This window comes from Phasianus colchicus, chromosome 16 (genome assembly GCF_987193195.1).
Source record: "Phasianus colchicus chromosome 16, bPhaCol1.hap1.1, whole genome shotgun sequence".
NCBI classification, from domain to species: domain Eukaryota; kingdom Metazoa; phylum Chordata; class Aves; order Galliformes; family Phasianidae; genus Phasianus; species Phasianus colchicus.
Genome location: NC_143451.1, coordinates 7,570,260 through 7,584,362, shown reverse-complemented (window position 1 = coordinate 7,584,362; position 14,103 = coordinate 7,570,260). Strand labels below are relative to the sequence as shown.

The 14,103-nt window shown below is 41.5% G+C and overlaps 2 protein-coding genes across 6 annotated transcripts in view; one reads left to right on the top strand and one right to left on the bottom strand.

Annotated features, from left to right (window-relative positions):
* CYTH3 (cytohesin 3) overlaps nt 1-3,676 on the top strand; it is a 51,754-nt gene extending 48,078 nt beyond the window's left edge. Inside the window, exon 13 of the mRNA XM_031606774.2 lies at nt 68-3,676. Within this exon, the coding sequence (XP_031462634.1) occupies nt 68-140 (73 nt within the window). The 3' untranslated portion in view covers nt 141-3,676. The remainder of the gene's footprint in view (nt 1-67) is intronic.
* Nucleotides 3,677-3,784: 108 nt separating this feature from the next.
* On the bottom strand, nt 3,785-13,436 carry RMI2 (RecQ mediated genome instability 2). Of its 5 annotated transcripts, none has more exons than XR_016471762.1 (8): nt 13,078-13,436; nt 12,816-12,990; nt 10,493-10,565; nt 9,824-9,887; nt 8,451-8,557; nt 7,932-7,957; nt 5,323-5,520; nt 3,785-4,039 (listed from the first exon to the last, which is right to left on the bottom strand). XR_016471762.1 is itself a non-coding variant. In XM_031606775.2 (2 exons), exons 1-2 carry the CDS (start codon nt 13,343-13,345, stop codon nt 12,842-12,844), a joined length of 417 nt encoding a protein of 138 aa, XP_031462635.2. In that variant the 5' UTR covers nt 13,346-13,432; the 3' UTR covers nt 12,408-12,841. The 5 variants fall into 5 exon arrangements, 1 of the variants encoding a protein (XP_031462635.2); XR_016471763.1 differs by having other exon boundaries at nt 8,451-8,490; XR_016471761.1 differs by having other exon boundaries at nt 8,451-9,887.
* Between the last annotated feature and the right edge of the window lie 667 nt (nt 13,437-14,103).

Genomic DNA, 14,103 nt, shown 5'->3' with positions numbered 1-14,103 from the left:
AACAAAATAGTTTCAGTTTTCAAAAGCAGAGAACTGTTAACCAAACTGAAATTTGTGTTTGTTCTAGAGCAAGCATCAGCAGGGATCCCTTTTACGACATGCTGGCGACAAGGAAACGAAGAATTGCAAACAAGAAATAGGACTTGATCGGTAGGATGTATACCTGCATCCACCTCTACATGGGCTATAATGGACTGATATGTAAACCTTGGGCAAACTAAAGGAAGACAGTAACTGTACATTTTTATATATATATATATAAAATTATATATATATAATGTGTGTATGTATATATACATATATGCACACACACTTTACTATGACATAAAATCTCAGTAAGACCCTTCGGAATAGTTATTGGCATATAATTTGAAGTAAGCTTCAAATCCCAGAGGATAATTTTCTTGGAACTTAATTCAACTGATGACATGGAAGCTTTGTTTCCACTTGTGTTACTTAGAACTACAGTTGGCGTGAACTGGGAGGGAAAGAATGGTAAAATATCCTATACCTGTTTCTTGAGCTCAGTGCCCATAAACAGGAAAAGTGTTTTAAGTACTTTTCTCTCAGTTAAATGCAACACTAAAAACTGGAGTAGAGGGCAGCCTAGCACTTTTCTGTAGGCAGGAAACCCACAATCTCAGTAAGTTTTCAAGTTTTATGTGTCTTGCAGTAAATGAAGCTTTCATTTAGAGCAGGTGCTCCACTTTGTAGAAATAGCTTTTCTTCTTTGGAAGTGCAGCTCAGTGTCAGTCGGGCAGCTACATCATTAACCAGTTGTGCCAAAGGGTTGGAGTGAATGCACTGAAACACAGGTCCCAGCAGAAAGGCCTGTCTGCAGCCATGATACTGTGCATAGATGTGGTTTGGTATTTGCCAGAAAGCAAAAACTCTTTCCAGTCTGCTCACACAGTAAGCAGTGAGAGTTAATGACTGGTTTAATCTGCTTTTTATGTAGTAACATCCTTCCCGTTTTAGATATATTGTAGTTTAATTAACACTATTAGTATTAAAGGAATAAGGTGACAGAGCTTGCATGAGTTGCAAGGGTTCAGGCTTTGCATGTGAAAACAGCCTGAAATAATAATTTCACATGCACTTAATGTTTTTAAAAAGGGAGAAAAACCAGGAAAGTGTAACCTTTCTGTAAGATACAGCCCTAGGTAGGTGAGCAAGCAGCACTGATTCATTCCTTTGCTTGATAACAAACTTTGAACATACAGAAAATTTAAATATTTTCATTACGTTCTTTTTCAGACTTGTACTTCAGTAGCTGAAGTTGAAAACAGGAGTATATGCCTTTTTTTACTTAAAGAACACAACCTTACTGTCAGTTCCCCACTGCAATCAGCCCCTGCGCAGTTTCTTGTAACTTATGGAAGCTGGTCAGCGGTGGTGCTGAGGCACGTTCTGTCACAACACTTTCTTGTTGGCATAACATTCTTGAGGCGAAGTCCCTCATTGCACAGTGAGGACACAAAGTATTTCTTTGGATCCTACTACTTCTAGCAGTACTTTTACTTTGACTTTCTTGTTGACCCTGAGCCATGTCTGCTGTGCCAATGGATGCCTAGGTGAGCCAGTGTGATGCCAAAGCAGTTTTGCTTCTTGGATACACAACAGGGAATTCTGCTGCACTGTCAAGAAAACACTAAGTTATCTTTTTCAAATCTCATTTTACCTTTAAAGTGCTGATTTGTGGTTGCTGTCTTACAGATTTGCATTGCTTTGTGCAGGGTTTCAGCCTGTGACTTTTGCTTTATTGCATGCTTCAGAGCAAGGCTGAAACAGACTAGGGTCACCTTTCCCCAGAGCATGTGGAATTCCAGGCTGCTTGGATGAATGCTTAGATCTGAGCAAGAAGCCATTTAAACTCTATGGAAACAAATGAAGTTGTTGATGCTACGTCTGCTAAGCAGCTGCTAATGTAACAACTTGAGTCTTCTGCTGCGCAACTTCAGGTTCTCCTTTGAAGCCATGCACTTCCCAGCTGCAGCTCTGGATGAGATTTGTCACAGGAGCTAGTGAGGGCAAAGATAAAACACAGCAAAGTCTATTCCTGGAGAAATATGAGATTACCAAAACATTTATAAGCCATGAAGCACTTTTTAAAAAATTGATTCATATCTTCTGAGATATCATCTGCAAGAAACTGTATTTATTTAACCAGATGAGGAAGTCTGCTGATAAGCATGAAGGAAATGCCTTGAGAGTTCATTTGCTGTACTTAGCTGGAAGTTCTTATATCCTGCACAAGTAATTATTTGCAGTAACAGCTATCTGAGGATATTATAGCAGGAAATATATTATTTTGTAGCATTAAAATGTGACATCTAAAACAGCTACTTGCGGTGCTCAATATAGCTATTTAATTTACCAAAGCTAATGGATTGTCGTTCTTGTTTGTAATGATATTTGATTTTAAATGGTGGTTGTTTTTTTGTAACAGTATTAACATGGAGTGAAACTGGCCCAGAATTTCCACTGGTCACGAGGCCAGTAAAACAAAGTGGCTTGTGAAAATTTTGGCCAAGTTCAGGTACTATCATGAGGGTAAAGAAAAATCTCTCAACCTTTCCCTTCCCGATTGGGCTTCAAGTCCAGGTGTAGCCACCACAACGAGCTGCTCTGTGGCCTAAAGCAATATGTTACCGTTTGGCCGTGCTGAGGAAAAGTCCCCAGGGAATAACAGCCTTCTCCCTTCCTGTTGCACTGAAAGCTGTGCAATTGTTCAGCTCTTTGGTTTTACCATTGCCTTTCGAAACCACAGGGGCCAGCAAGAGCCACTACTGCTTCTGCCATACATATGGCCTCTCTGAATATCCAAACCTTCTGGCCACTACCTTCAGCCACAGTGCCAGTGCAGTCTGGGGAGAGAACTGTACATAATACTTAAGCTCAGCTGGACTGACTTAAATTTTACAATATTCTGACAAAGTAAGCTCTACATTGCTTAACATCTTGAACAGTTTTAAACCGGTACAAAACAACCTTTATAAACCGAGCAGCATTTATAATGCTTCATATATGAAAACAATACGTATTTTTTAAAGTTTATTACATATCTATGTAGATATGCTTGCTGGAAAAGCTAGGTCTGTTGTAGACCAAATGCTACAAATGAAGACTTGTGGCTTACCAGTTTCTTTTCTATATTTTCTTGGAAAATGTTTCTAGTTAGAGTTTAAATATAAAATGTAAATGCTGTACAGATATGTATTGATATAAGCATTACTTGGTGTACACAAGTGATTTGCATGACAAATACTCTGTACCAATCATTGTTAAAAATGTAATGTTCTGTGTAAATCCACTGCAATATTAATGTTGTCATTTATCATTAAGACCTTTTGCTTAAACCTGGACATTCTCAAAAATAAAGTGTGAAACCATATGCTACTGTAGAGCTCCTCATTTAGCAAAACTGAGTGTTAAGTGGTCAGATTTTTGTGTAGAGATTGAGTCAATTTTATAGCATGGACAGTAACTGCTCCTGTAAGCACCCTTCTTAGCAAACCAGACAACTTACTCAGACGAACTGTAGTGAAGGCAGGTTCCCTGCTCATCTGCAGTAAGAGCAGTCATTCCTTCTGAACAGCTGCAGTTCAATGGGAGGTGACTCCAGAGTCAGACTGGGAACTCCCCCGAGGAGCTCTGCTAAGCTCACCTCACAAGCATTGCCAATGAAGTTCCTGTGTTACACACAAGACCAGTGGCTGTCCAAAAAGAAAGTGCTAAGGAGAGCTGACAAATGCCTGGCTGCTGCAGAGGGAGATCTGAGAGATCAAAGTGGCCATTAATTTTTATTTCTTATTCAATTAAGATTACATTTGTTTGAAGACCTAAAAACCCTGCAATGCCATGAAAGAGAATTACTGATACAAGAAAAGAATAATGAAGTCACTGATTCTGATAACATTGAGTGGTTGGTTTCAATGGTTAAAGCCTGGATTTGATGGAGAGCTTTTTTAGTACACCAAGTCTTGTCCTTGTTGGCTCTCTTTATAGTGAGTTGATAGTTTTGATTGGTAGTTTGCATCTGAAAGGAAAAGGGAAACACTGTCATCCCCTGTTCTGAGATTAAACACATAACTGGTTCAGCAATTTTAGGTCACCACAGAGAAGTCACAAAGCTGCACACAGCTTGATCTGTGATCCGAGCTGACTGAGAAGGCTTCCAAGAGCCTCACAGTAAACATGTCTGTATTTCATTGCTATGCTACCTAACAGTAGAGAATAGGAGGACAACATCCTTGTTTTATGAATGATCTTGTGGTCCAAACAGACCAAGTAATAGCCACAAAAGCAGAAGCTTTTAGAAACTTGCTAGAGAGAACACATAGGAGTGCAGAAAATGAAGTGCTTTAGTGCTCCTCCGACCAATCCGGATTTTGCTCAAATCAGACAATCTTGCTTAAGAGACCCCTCTTCCCCCCCCTTCCCCTCCCCCATTTTCTCTAGAAGACTGACCACCACCACAAGAAGGAACTAATGAAGAAATACCAACTAAACTTCCTCAACAAAAACGCAATTGCTTTGCACAGCCCTCTTTCCCATGCCTGTGGGGTACCACTGTCCAATTTCTCAAGGGACATCTCTTTCACTGACATAGCCCCATAATCTGAATGCCCTGGCTGCTGCAATGGGGTGCAAGACTTCCACTTTCCTGCTGCACTTCTACCTGGTTTTGAAAAACCAAAAGAGTTTGCCATCTGCTGGCCACAAAACTCTGAGTGTTAGAGCAGATGTATGCCATTCCTGATTTATCAGCTAGAGCAGAGATGCTTAAAAGTACAATCAGAATGCTTTTGTCATGAGTATCGTGAAAAAACTGTATTTAGAGCAGTGATATTTTCAAGTCCTCAGTCCAGTCCTTAATTTTTTCTGAGAAAAGGGATACATACACTATCAAAGTTTACACAAGGACTTGTGAACGATCAGCTTCCTCCCCAAATTGTATTTTTAGATTAAAACTTTTGGTTGTCCATATCTGAAAACAAAATCATGTTCTTTGATAACCATATTTCATTCAGAAATTATTTCAGTAACAATATCTGTTTCTGGAATGTGTGCAACTGAATAAAATTGCCATAACATCATCAAGAATAGGGAGCAGATGTGATTCTAACAATGTGGACCCAATGTCTGTCCTAACGCAGATCACCAGTATCTTTCCTATCCTCACTTCTTCCTAATAACACAACCCCCAGCTATAGATCACATTCTATAGCTAAGTTAGAAACAAAGAAAAAGAGGAAGACATGAGAAACACTCAGAAAAGAATCAGGAAAAATTGCTGCTGATGCTGGAACCTTTGCTTACTTGTAGTACATTCGATGTTTATCTTCAGGCTGCTTTTTCTTTTTGGCTTTCTTAGATTTTCTACTTTTTTCCCCTCTTCAATCTTTCTCCATTACTGTTCTGGTTCATGCTCACTTTTTTCTGGATTGTTTTCTTTTCCTGGTTCTTTGTTCCTCATTTTTAGGAGAAGGTCCTCAAGAATGATGTGCATTCTTCTTGCTAGAAAACAGAACACATACATGAAGGATTTAACCAAGGCTACAATCTGCACAGCAGGCAGTCTCCCTACACTGACTATCCCTTTTACTACAATAACACACCACTGTCATCTCTCCTCTTTCCTAAGTTAACCAGCTGCAGATAACAAATACACAGTGATTTATACAGTGCAGCAGGTTAAGGATAATTACAGAAGCTACTACATGACATCATGAATTTCAGGTAAGACAGAACTGAATTACAATTAATACCATTCTCCTAAGACAGAAAGAAAACGCTTGGATGGAAGAAAAATGTAAGTGACAGGAAAGTAACTATAGTCTCCACACATATTAATGTTTGCCATTTTTCTGATACACAGAAGGAGGTATGCATCCTGACCAAGAACTATTGACATATCTGTTCAGGGAAGCTCGTTACCAAGAGCTTGGTGAGGTGCTGGAACCCAGAGAGGCTGTGCCCCATCCCTGGAGGTGTTCAAGGCCACGTTGGATGGGGCCCTGGGCAGCCTGGTCTACTATTAAGTGGGGAGGTTGGTGGTCCTGCATGAGGCAGGGGTTTGGAACTTGATGACCCTTCAGGTCCTTTCCAACAAAGCCATTCTGAATAATTTTCACACCTGCAAAAGCTGCAGATCTTTTCAGTGATATTGATACCATCTTTTTAACACCTTAAAAAATAGATATATTAAAGTCAGTTTATGTTTGCTTAAAGGCCTTCTAAACACTGAGATGCCATGTAAGGAAATTAATGATTAAAAAAAAATAATAAAGTTGCTGATTTTATACTGATTTTATGTTTGAATCCTAGAAAATGTTGGATCAGAGCAAGCCAGAAGTAATTGTAGGAAACGTTGTTCCTGAGTGGTTTTGCTGACATTTGGCATCAGCAGTTTTTAATTAGAACCCTCAATTGTTTTTTTTTGTTTGTTTGTAAAGCCTTCTTGCTGTTTAACCTATGAGAACAGAGATAAATACTCCCCTCACTTCCTCTTTCCACCCCATCCCTACATCTAATAATGCACAATTCTGATCTGCCACATAGAACAAAGTTAAGACAAGTCAAACATTTACTGTGCCAGCAGCCACCAACCCAGCAGAATCCTCTAACAAGCAATAAAAATCCACAGAAAAAGGAAACTGCTTTTAATCTCTTAATATTTATGAGACAGAAACACGTCTTGTTTATGAAGAGCATAAGGTACTTCACAGTATTGAGAAACTGATGTTATTCAGAGCAGTCCACATTTTCCTCCAATCACTTCACACTGTAGATCTGAAGAACTCACACTACACTGACTAAAACAATCACAAAATCTCATTTTCCCAGGTGAGCAAATGCACTCTCATGCAGAAGAAACCGAAGCTATGTCCAATTACAGCTAAGGAAGAAGTCCCTACAGAGTTATTTAAAAAGCACACTCATCTTTGGAACTGCTTTGAAGTTTTAGGTCTAACTGTCCCCACCAGAGGGCTGAGCATTCAAATGTCCTGACTTCAACACAGAATTTCACTGCTGACAACTTTATCATTAATTAGAATAATAACTCAGATGGGGAAAAAAAACAACAGGTGTTGTATCACCAGAAATATAAATGAGGCTCCCTGAGATCTACCAAGTTATGACGTGACTTTGCAGCGCTCTTCAATATGCTACTTTAGATTAAACAAAAATACAAATAAAAGTCTCAAAATCAGAAAGAGAGTAAGGTTTGTGAACGTAACAAGGGAGACTTGGTGGGGAGAAGGGAAAAGGCGAGGGATACAAAACCCTAAGTTTCCTTTTCAGTTCACCTCCAGGTGTAACGCCAGTCTCAGAAGAGATGTGTGCTTGTACCCCGCACACCAACACAGCTAACAGTGCTAACAGTACATGCCTGGTGCAAATCAAGTAACCCAAGGGATGTTTCCAGTTTAGCAGCAACTTTTGTTTACTTGTGCAAGCTGAATTTTGTCCCAGTGGAAATTCTTCCTCAACAGTGAGTTTCACTTCTTTTCATTCTGAATATTCTGACTGCAATTCTTCCAGTACTTCCTTATCTCACTCAAGATTACAAAGAAAATAAATTAAGTCTGAATATGAAATGAATAAAATCCTACTCCTGGATTACTTCTTGCTCACTTTCCATCTGATTTATCCTTTCTGCTGCTTGCTCAGAAGCACAGTATGACCTGATTCATACTCTCTTAAAGGCTTATCTTATTTCCTCCTACTTTGTAGAAGGAAGTAGTAGAGTATCAAGGAACTTCCTCAGGAGTTATACTTCTCAGATATTTTGTTCCAACTTCTTTTCCTCTGAGTACTGCATCTGGACTCAGAGCCACAGATAATTTCAATAAAAGAAAATATTGCTATCATCTTTACACCTACCTTAGAATTTCAAGATCATTATTGTAAGAATTTTAACTCACCTGGATGGCTGCTTCTAGGAATCTCCCTAAAAAAATGCAAAGAAAGATGAAAAGGACAGTAATGCTTTTAAAAACAAACAACACAAAACAAAACAGTCCCCACTGGATATTCTGCATACAGTACCTTCTTTGAACTACACTATTTATAGACTACAGATTGTTACATAATGGCAAATTAACAATGACTGAGTGATACATGAATAGTCAGTATCTCAGCAAAAAACGGCCCTAAGCTTATGGCCATGAATGTTATGACCAAAGCTTACTCTTTGATTCATCTGCATGACATTATCTGAGGAAAAAAAAAAAGACAGAGCTTTCTATGAAGTTTGCTATAGGCTTATGAATAGACCACTGAAGGAAACACAGAAATTATTGCTCTACAAATTACTGCCACATTCACTCAAGCTGTGAAAATATATATATAAAATAAAAAATATATATAAAAAAAAATATATATATATAAAAATATATATATATATATTTTTTTTGTTACAAGACTGCAATGGGAATACTTACTGTGAGTAAATGCTCATCTGCATGGTTCTATTCCATCACACTTTGACAGAAAAAAAAAAACGACTTGATTTTATCTTTTTCACTTCTCCGCTCCACATTTGCTAAGGCTCAGTGATGAGAAGACAGTTGAGATTTTTTGGATACACAAAATGAAATGTTTCTCCTTTTCATTTGTGAGCAGACCACCACCTCAAGAGAGTGAGTTGGTGACTATAAGCACACTTGTAAATATTTTTTTTCAGCATACCACTGAGTATGCTGAACTGTTACTCACTACTGAAGAAGATAATCAAGTATTTGTAGATGGTTGTATTACCCATAAAACATAAACCTAGAAAACAAGCACTCAGTATACACACATGTACTCCCATGTGTGCTAATGAACACCAGGTGGCATTATCTGCCTCATTTACTGCATTTACCCAGGGTGCAAATAGTAGATGGCTGGGACATTTCAATCTGGGTAGTATCTTAAAGGCAGTAAGTGGTTTTAAAGCTAATGGTTTATATGAACTCATCAACACAAGAATATGAAATGCAGAGCCAAATTTTGTTGAAACCTGAACGCTGAGCATTCAGTTGCTGCTCTATCAAACAGATGTGGAGTGGCTGGGCAGCCAGAAAACTGAAGCCAGCCAGTGCTGCTGCTTTACATTACCCCACTGCAATTGCTGGGGATTACAGGCTGTTACCAATAACAAAATGCTACTAAAACTGAGATGCACATACAAACAAACATATTTAAGAGGAGAAATGATTCCCTACACAGCTTACTTTATTGCATCATTTTCGGAACATTTTTTTAGTTGTGGACCAAATGAGGTGTCTGTGGGGAATGCATTGAAAAGCAGAGAGAAGACATGAGTTAAGTCTTTAAATATATAAGCACACTAAAGAGAAGGAAGTATAAGAGACCAAACTACAAAAAGGAAGAGTTAGGTTGGACACTATGAATGAGATCTAAGGGCTGGGTTAGTCACAGTTCATAACAGCCACCTAAAAGCATAAGAACAAAAGAGAATCTCAGTCAGTGATATCTGGAGTATTTTTCTAAGAATTCCTCCCTGTCAAAGGTGCTTCATCAACAGTCTTAACAGTTCTTATTTAGATCCCCTAAACTTGAGTAATAATTCTCTTCTTTTCCTCCTAAATGTGAATTTGACATGAAGAAAGAACCTTACATCTTTAGTTCAGTCTGGTGTATTTAAGACAGAGGTGTAACTAAAGATGCTGGAATATGTTTTACACAGCTTTCTGGTAACAACGTAAATAAATCTGATCCTGTTTTTCCATTAAGAGATTCCCCGCAGCTCAGTGTAAGAACAGACTGCATTACATGTTACTGTTTGATTTCCATCCTTTTAAGTACTTACCAAAACTTAGCTGGATTTTATCTCCATTTCAGCATGAGACCTTCTTGAACAGTAAATACCAGCCCTGAGGATGGAAGAATCTTTTCAGCATTCAAAATAAAATGCTATCTGCATAGCAATAGTAGGGAAGGCAGTAAGTGCTAATGAGTTAGGGTTCTGATGATGAAGGTAATGAAGCACACCTAGTATAAAATGACAGCTTTTCACACAGAAACACCTAAGGCCACAGTCATCAGTACAATGACAAGAAATTAAAATCTATCAGAAGATACCAGCTGCCTAAAAATATTTAAAAAATCCTTGTCAGTAAAAAATTGCTTCTTCAAAAGCATGAATACATTTAAAAGATGACAGATCTTTTCCAGCCGAGGTAAGAAAAAGTCAGCTACTTTGTGAAAGCAGCACATCAGATTTGAACCCATGCAGGGATGTTGCTGACCTTTTCTCCAGAACTCTACCAAGCTGTTCAGTGCATTCTGGAGAAACTGACCTCTTACCAGGGAAGTGCCCCAGCCCACACGAGGTCTAAGACAGAAATAAAGCAGCCTTAAAAAAAAAAAACAACACAGAAAAGAAAGCATTTATCATTGTCTTGTTTTTAAACTGGTTGACTTTTCCCTCATCAATGTAGATATTGTTGAAAGAGAAAACATCTTTGTATCTGCTTACCAGTTTCATATTCTCCTTGCGTGTCTTTAGAATCCCTTCTCAGAAGTCAGTAACCAAACCATGAAATGTATTCCTGCATCAAAATGAGGTTACATGAAGATAAATGTCTATTAACATTTTTATTGATTAGTTATAGAATAAAGTTGTACTGCTGTACAGAGTTAGAATGGAGTTGAAATGGTTCCTATAGTTGTTCACAGAGACCAAACAAGCAGCTGGGCTCACATGGGTATGCTGCTTTCAGGCACATAACATTAATTGGTTTTTCAGAGTTAGTTTGGTACAGCTTGCATGGACTTCATGAACATCCTCGTGCTCTGCCTGTATTAGAGCTGAAGCCAGAGCATGTGATGCTGACTTGGCTGTACCTATTTATCATACATAAGCTGCTGAAGAAATGAACCCTTATTTCATCAAAGCCAGAACATAATTTACTGCATTCCAATGGTAAGAACTGAATAAAGTTTAGTATCATCACCACATCATCTCATAACTGCAATCTGGAATGCACTTACATTTGCACTTAGCAATTGCACAGCTGTCTGAAGGTAACTGATGAGGGCCACAGGTGATAAAGCACTGAGCCTTAAAACACAAAATCCTTCACTATTTCTCAAGTTAGGCCTCTCAAGGTTGGCTTTCACCTGCACAGTGAGGCAGTGGGTGATGTGCTTCAGTAGTGGTGACAGAGGTGTGAAAAATAAGCCCTATTCTGGACAGCTGTGCACAGCTGTCACACTACAAAATGTGGAGCACCTCTACCAGCTCATCCAAGTGAACTGACTGATGATAGTGACCATATTGAAAAACACTGACCATAATGTAGCTGGGAATTTACTCTTTCAGAAAGTGTTATTATGCTCTGTTGTAGTTTCCATGGAAATAAATAGGAGGCATTACTTTCAGAGCAACCTACTTAGTACCTACAACACACCTTTAACATCTCCAGCTCTACAAGTTCACTGATATTTCTGCACAGAGCACAAATTCTTATGCCCCAAAACTTGGTAGCAAAGTTGATGTTTTGAGCATTTATCCCAAGCTGAGAAAATTCAAAAAGCACATGGCCTCACATTTTGGCCAAGTGAGTTCCCCAGCATTCAGGCAAGCTCAGATCTGTTTCAGCTATGGCTGCTAATGCAGTGTGCACTTCCAGTAATCTCCTCCTCAAGGTCCCGACAACCAAGCGCTCTAGAACAACATTCCAGCTCTGAGCTCCAGCTCTGCAAGCAGGGCTAGAGGAGACCTGTAACTCCTCTATGTACGCTGCCACACAACAGCAGCACAGCCCTGCACAAACCCCCAATTTACTGCTCAACCTGAGACACGAGTCGAGATGAGAAAGAGAAAATTCACAGTACTCAACAAGGCCCTGCAGCACCTAACAGCTCCCTCACAAAGAGAGCCTGCAGCAACCAGCACAGCTTTCCCTCCACCTGCCAGCAAACTCAGCTGGAGTCACAGCAATCACTACAAGTCCCTTCTTCAGAAGTTCAACATTCAGCTTCTTTTGCTTTGAGTTCCTAGGAAAAGGTGAACTGTTACAAAAACATCCTGACTTGGCTTCAAAACCTGAAGTTACTGTGTCTACTAATGTCAGTGCAAATCTTCCTGAAGCACTTTTTCAGTTAAGAGGTGGATCTCTCTCTGATCAACTGCCAAGCAACATTTATAACTTCATAATGATGAAATATGGAAAGCTTCCCAGGGAGCTGGAACTAGCATCTGTGTGTGTTTTTAGTGAGATCAAGTGTTATGATACAGGGTTTTTGCTCCTGCTTCCAGGATTTTACTGCCTAGTTAGAAAGCATAAGACAAGCCTGCTTACAATAAGTTCCAGGCTTCTGATGTGAGAAGCATATAAATGGAAAAGCATCTATCGCTGGATAAAAGAAAAAGGTTGCCAAGCAGCACGTGACCACACGGACCATTGTTTTTAATGACTACAGTATTCCACAGGAGACTCCTCCCCAGCATTAAACCAAAATATAAAATTTCATCAAAATCCTTTATACATGTTTTGGTGTCTCATCAACAAACCATCAGAACACAGGACTTCCATTACACAACCGCATCCAACAGGGCCTGGTCTGGAATACTAAACTCAAGGATGGAATCGCATCCCTCTAAAATCCAGCCCTTAGTCTGTAAAGATGTCTCTTAAAGACCTATTTAAAAGACATCACTTAATTTCAGAAGGAAAGAAGCAAACTCTGAGCTTCTGACTTCTCCCTCCCGTACACTCCACAGGTGACAGGTTTGAAGCCGTTAGCACTGAGAACGGCTCAATGCTCCGCATAAAAAACAAACAGAAACCAATTACACTTCAAGTCTTCTAGGCAGAAGAGTTCAGGGGATGACTCTGTGCAGCTCCTCCACCTCCAGGCTCCACATCTCCTCATGCACCGGGTTTTCGGAAAGATCCGTCATCTTTATTGCTTGGAGCACGGGCTCGGGGCTGCAGGACCGCACCACTCCCATCACCATCACGTACTTCCCTACAAGAACACGGAAGAAATTCAACTAACCCCCACGTCTTCACTTTACGAGCGGGAGGAGAGCCAAGGCGCCCGCGGAAGCGGTACCTGCGCTGAGGCACGGCCGGCCCCGGGGCACGTCCTCCACCCCCAGCACGGTGAAGGGGCCGCTGCCGTCCCGCAGCCGTGCCGAGCCGCCGCCGCCGCCGCGCTCCACCCGCAGCACGGTGCCCTGCATCCACACGGCCCGCAGGCACAGCGGCGCCCGGCCCGCCTCCGCCCGGCCGATCCGCCACGTCCCGCCGGCGCCGCGCACCGCGCCCCGCAGCTGTGCGGCCAGCACCTTCAACGGCGGGCGCGCCGCCTCCCCCCCCATGGCGCCGCCCGGGGCGATAAGGGACAGAAGGCGGACTGCAGCGCGCGGCCGCTGAGGGACAGAAAGGGCGGGAAAAAGCGCTGCACCGCCGGAAGGCAGCACTGCGCCTGCGTGCGCGGCTCTGGTGCAAATGGCGGCGCGGGAGCGCTGTGTCACGTGACGTGCCGGCCCGCCCCGCCCCGCCCCGCCCCGCCCCGCCCCGCGCAGAGCTGCTGCGCGCTGCTGCGGCTGCGTTTGGGCTCCGTCTGGGTTCCGTCCGCACCTCGGCAGCCCTAAGTGCCGGGTAATTAAACAGCAGCAAACAAATCGCTCGTGTAAATGCTGGTTGAGGGGCATGGATGGAGAAAGGCTGTTTTCTGCCGTCTGTAACCTCGCTGAAGCGCTTTTAAAAGGTGTTTTCGCATGCTGATTTTCTCCGGGCTGCCTTTAGGATGCCCGCGGCTCTGCGGTGCGATGCACGGGCAGCCCAACGCCCCGAGCCTTCAGTTCCATCCTTCTGCTGATACGACAGGCAGGCGGGGCTGCCTGGCTTCGGTGTGAAATCCTGAGATGCTGCGGTTTCCTTTGGGTGGGCGGGTTGAGGTCTCATTTAGAAAGCACGCCGAGAACGACGCTAACGGGGGGAAATAAACCAAAGAAAAGCAAAAGAATGGGGCAGACGTGGGGGACCGTTCCCTCGGATTGGAGAGTTCTGTGCTACCGACAAAACATGCGGTGTGGGTACAAATGCAGAGAGAACTGACTTCCCTACAGCTGTT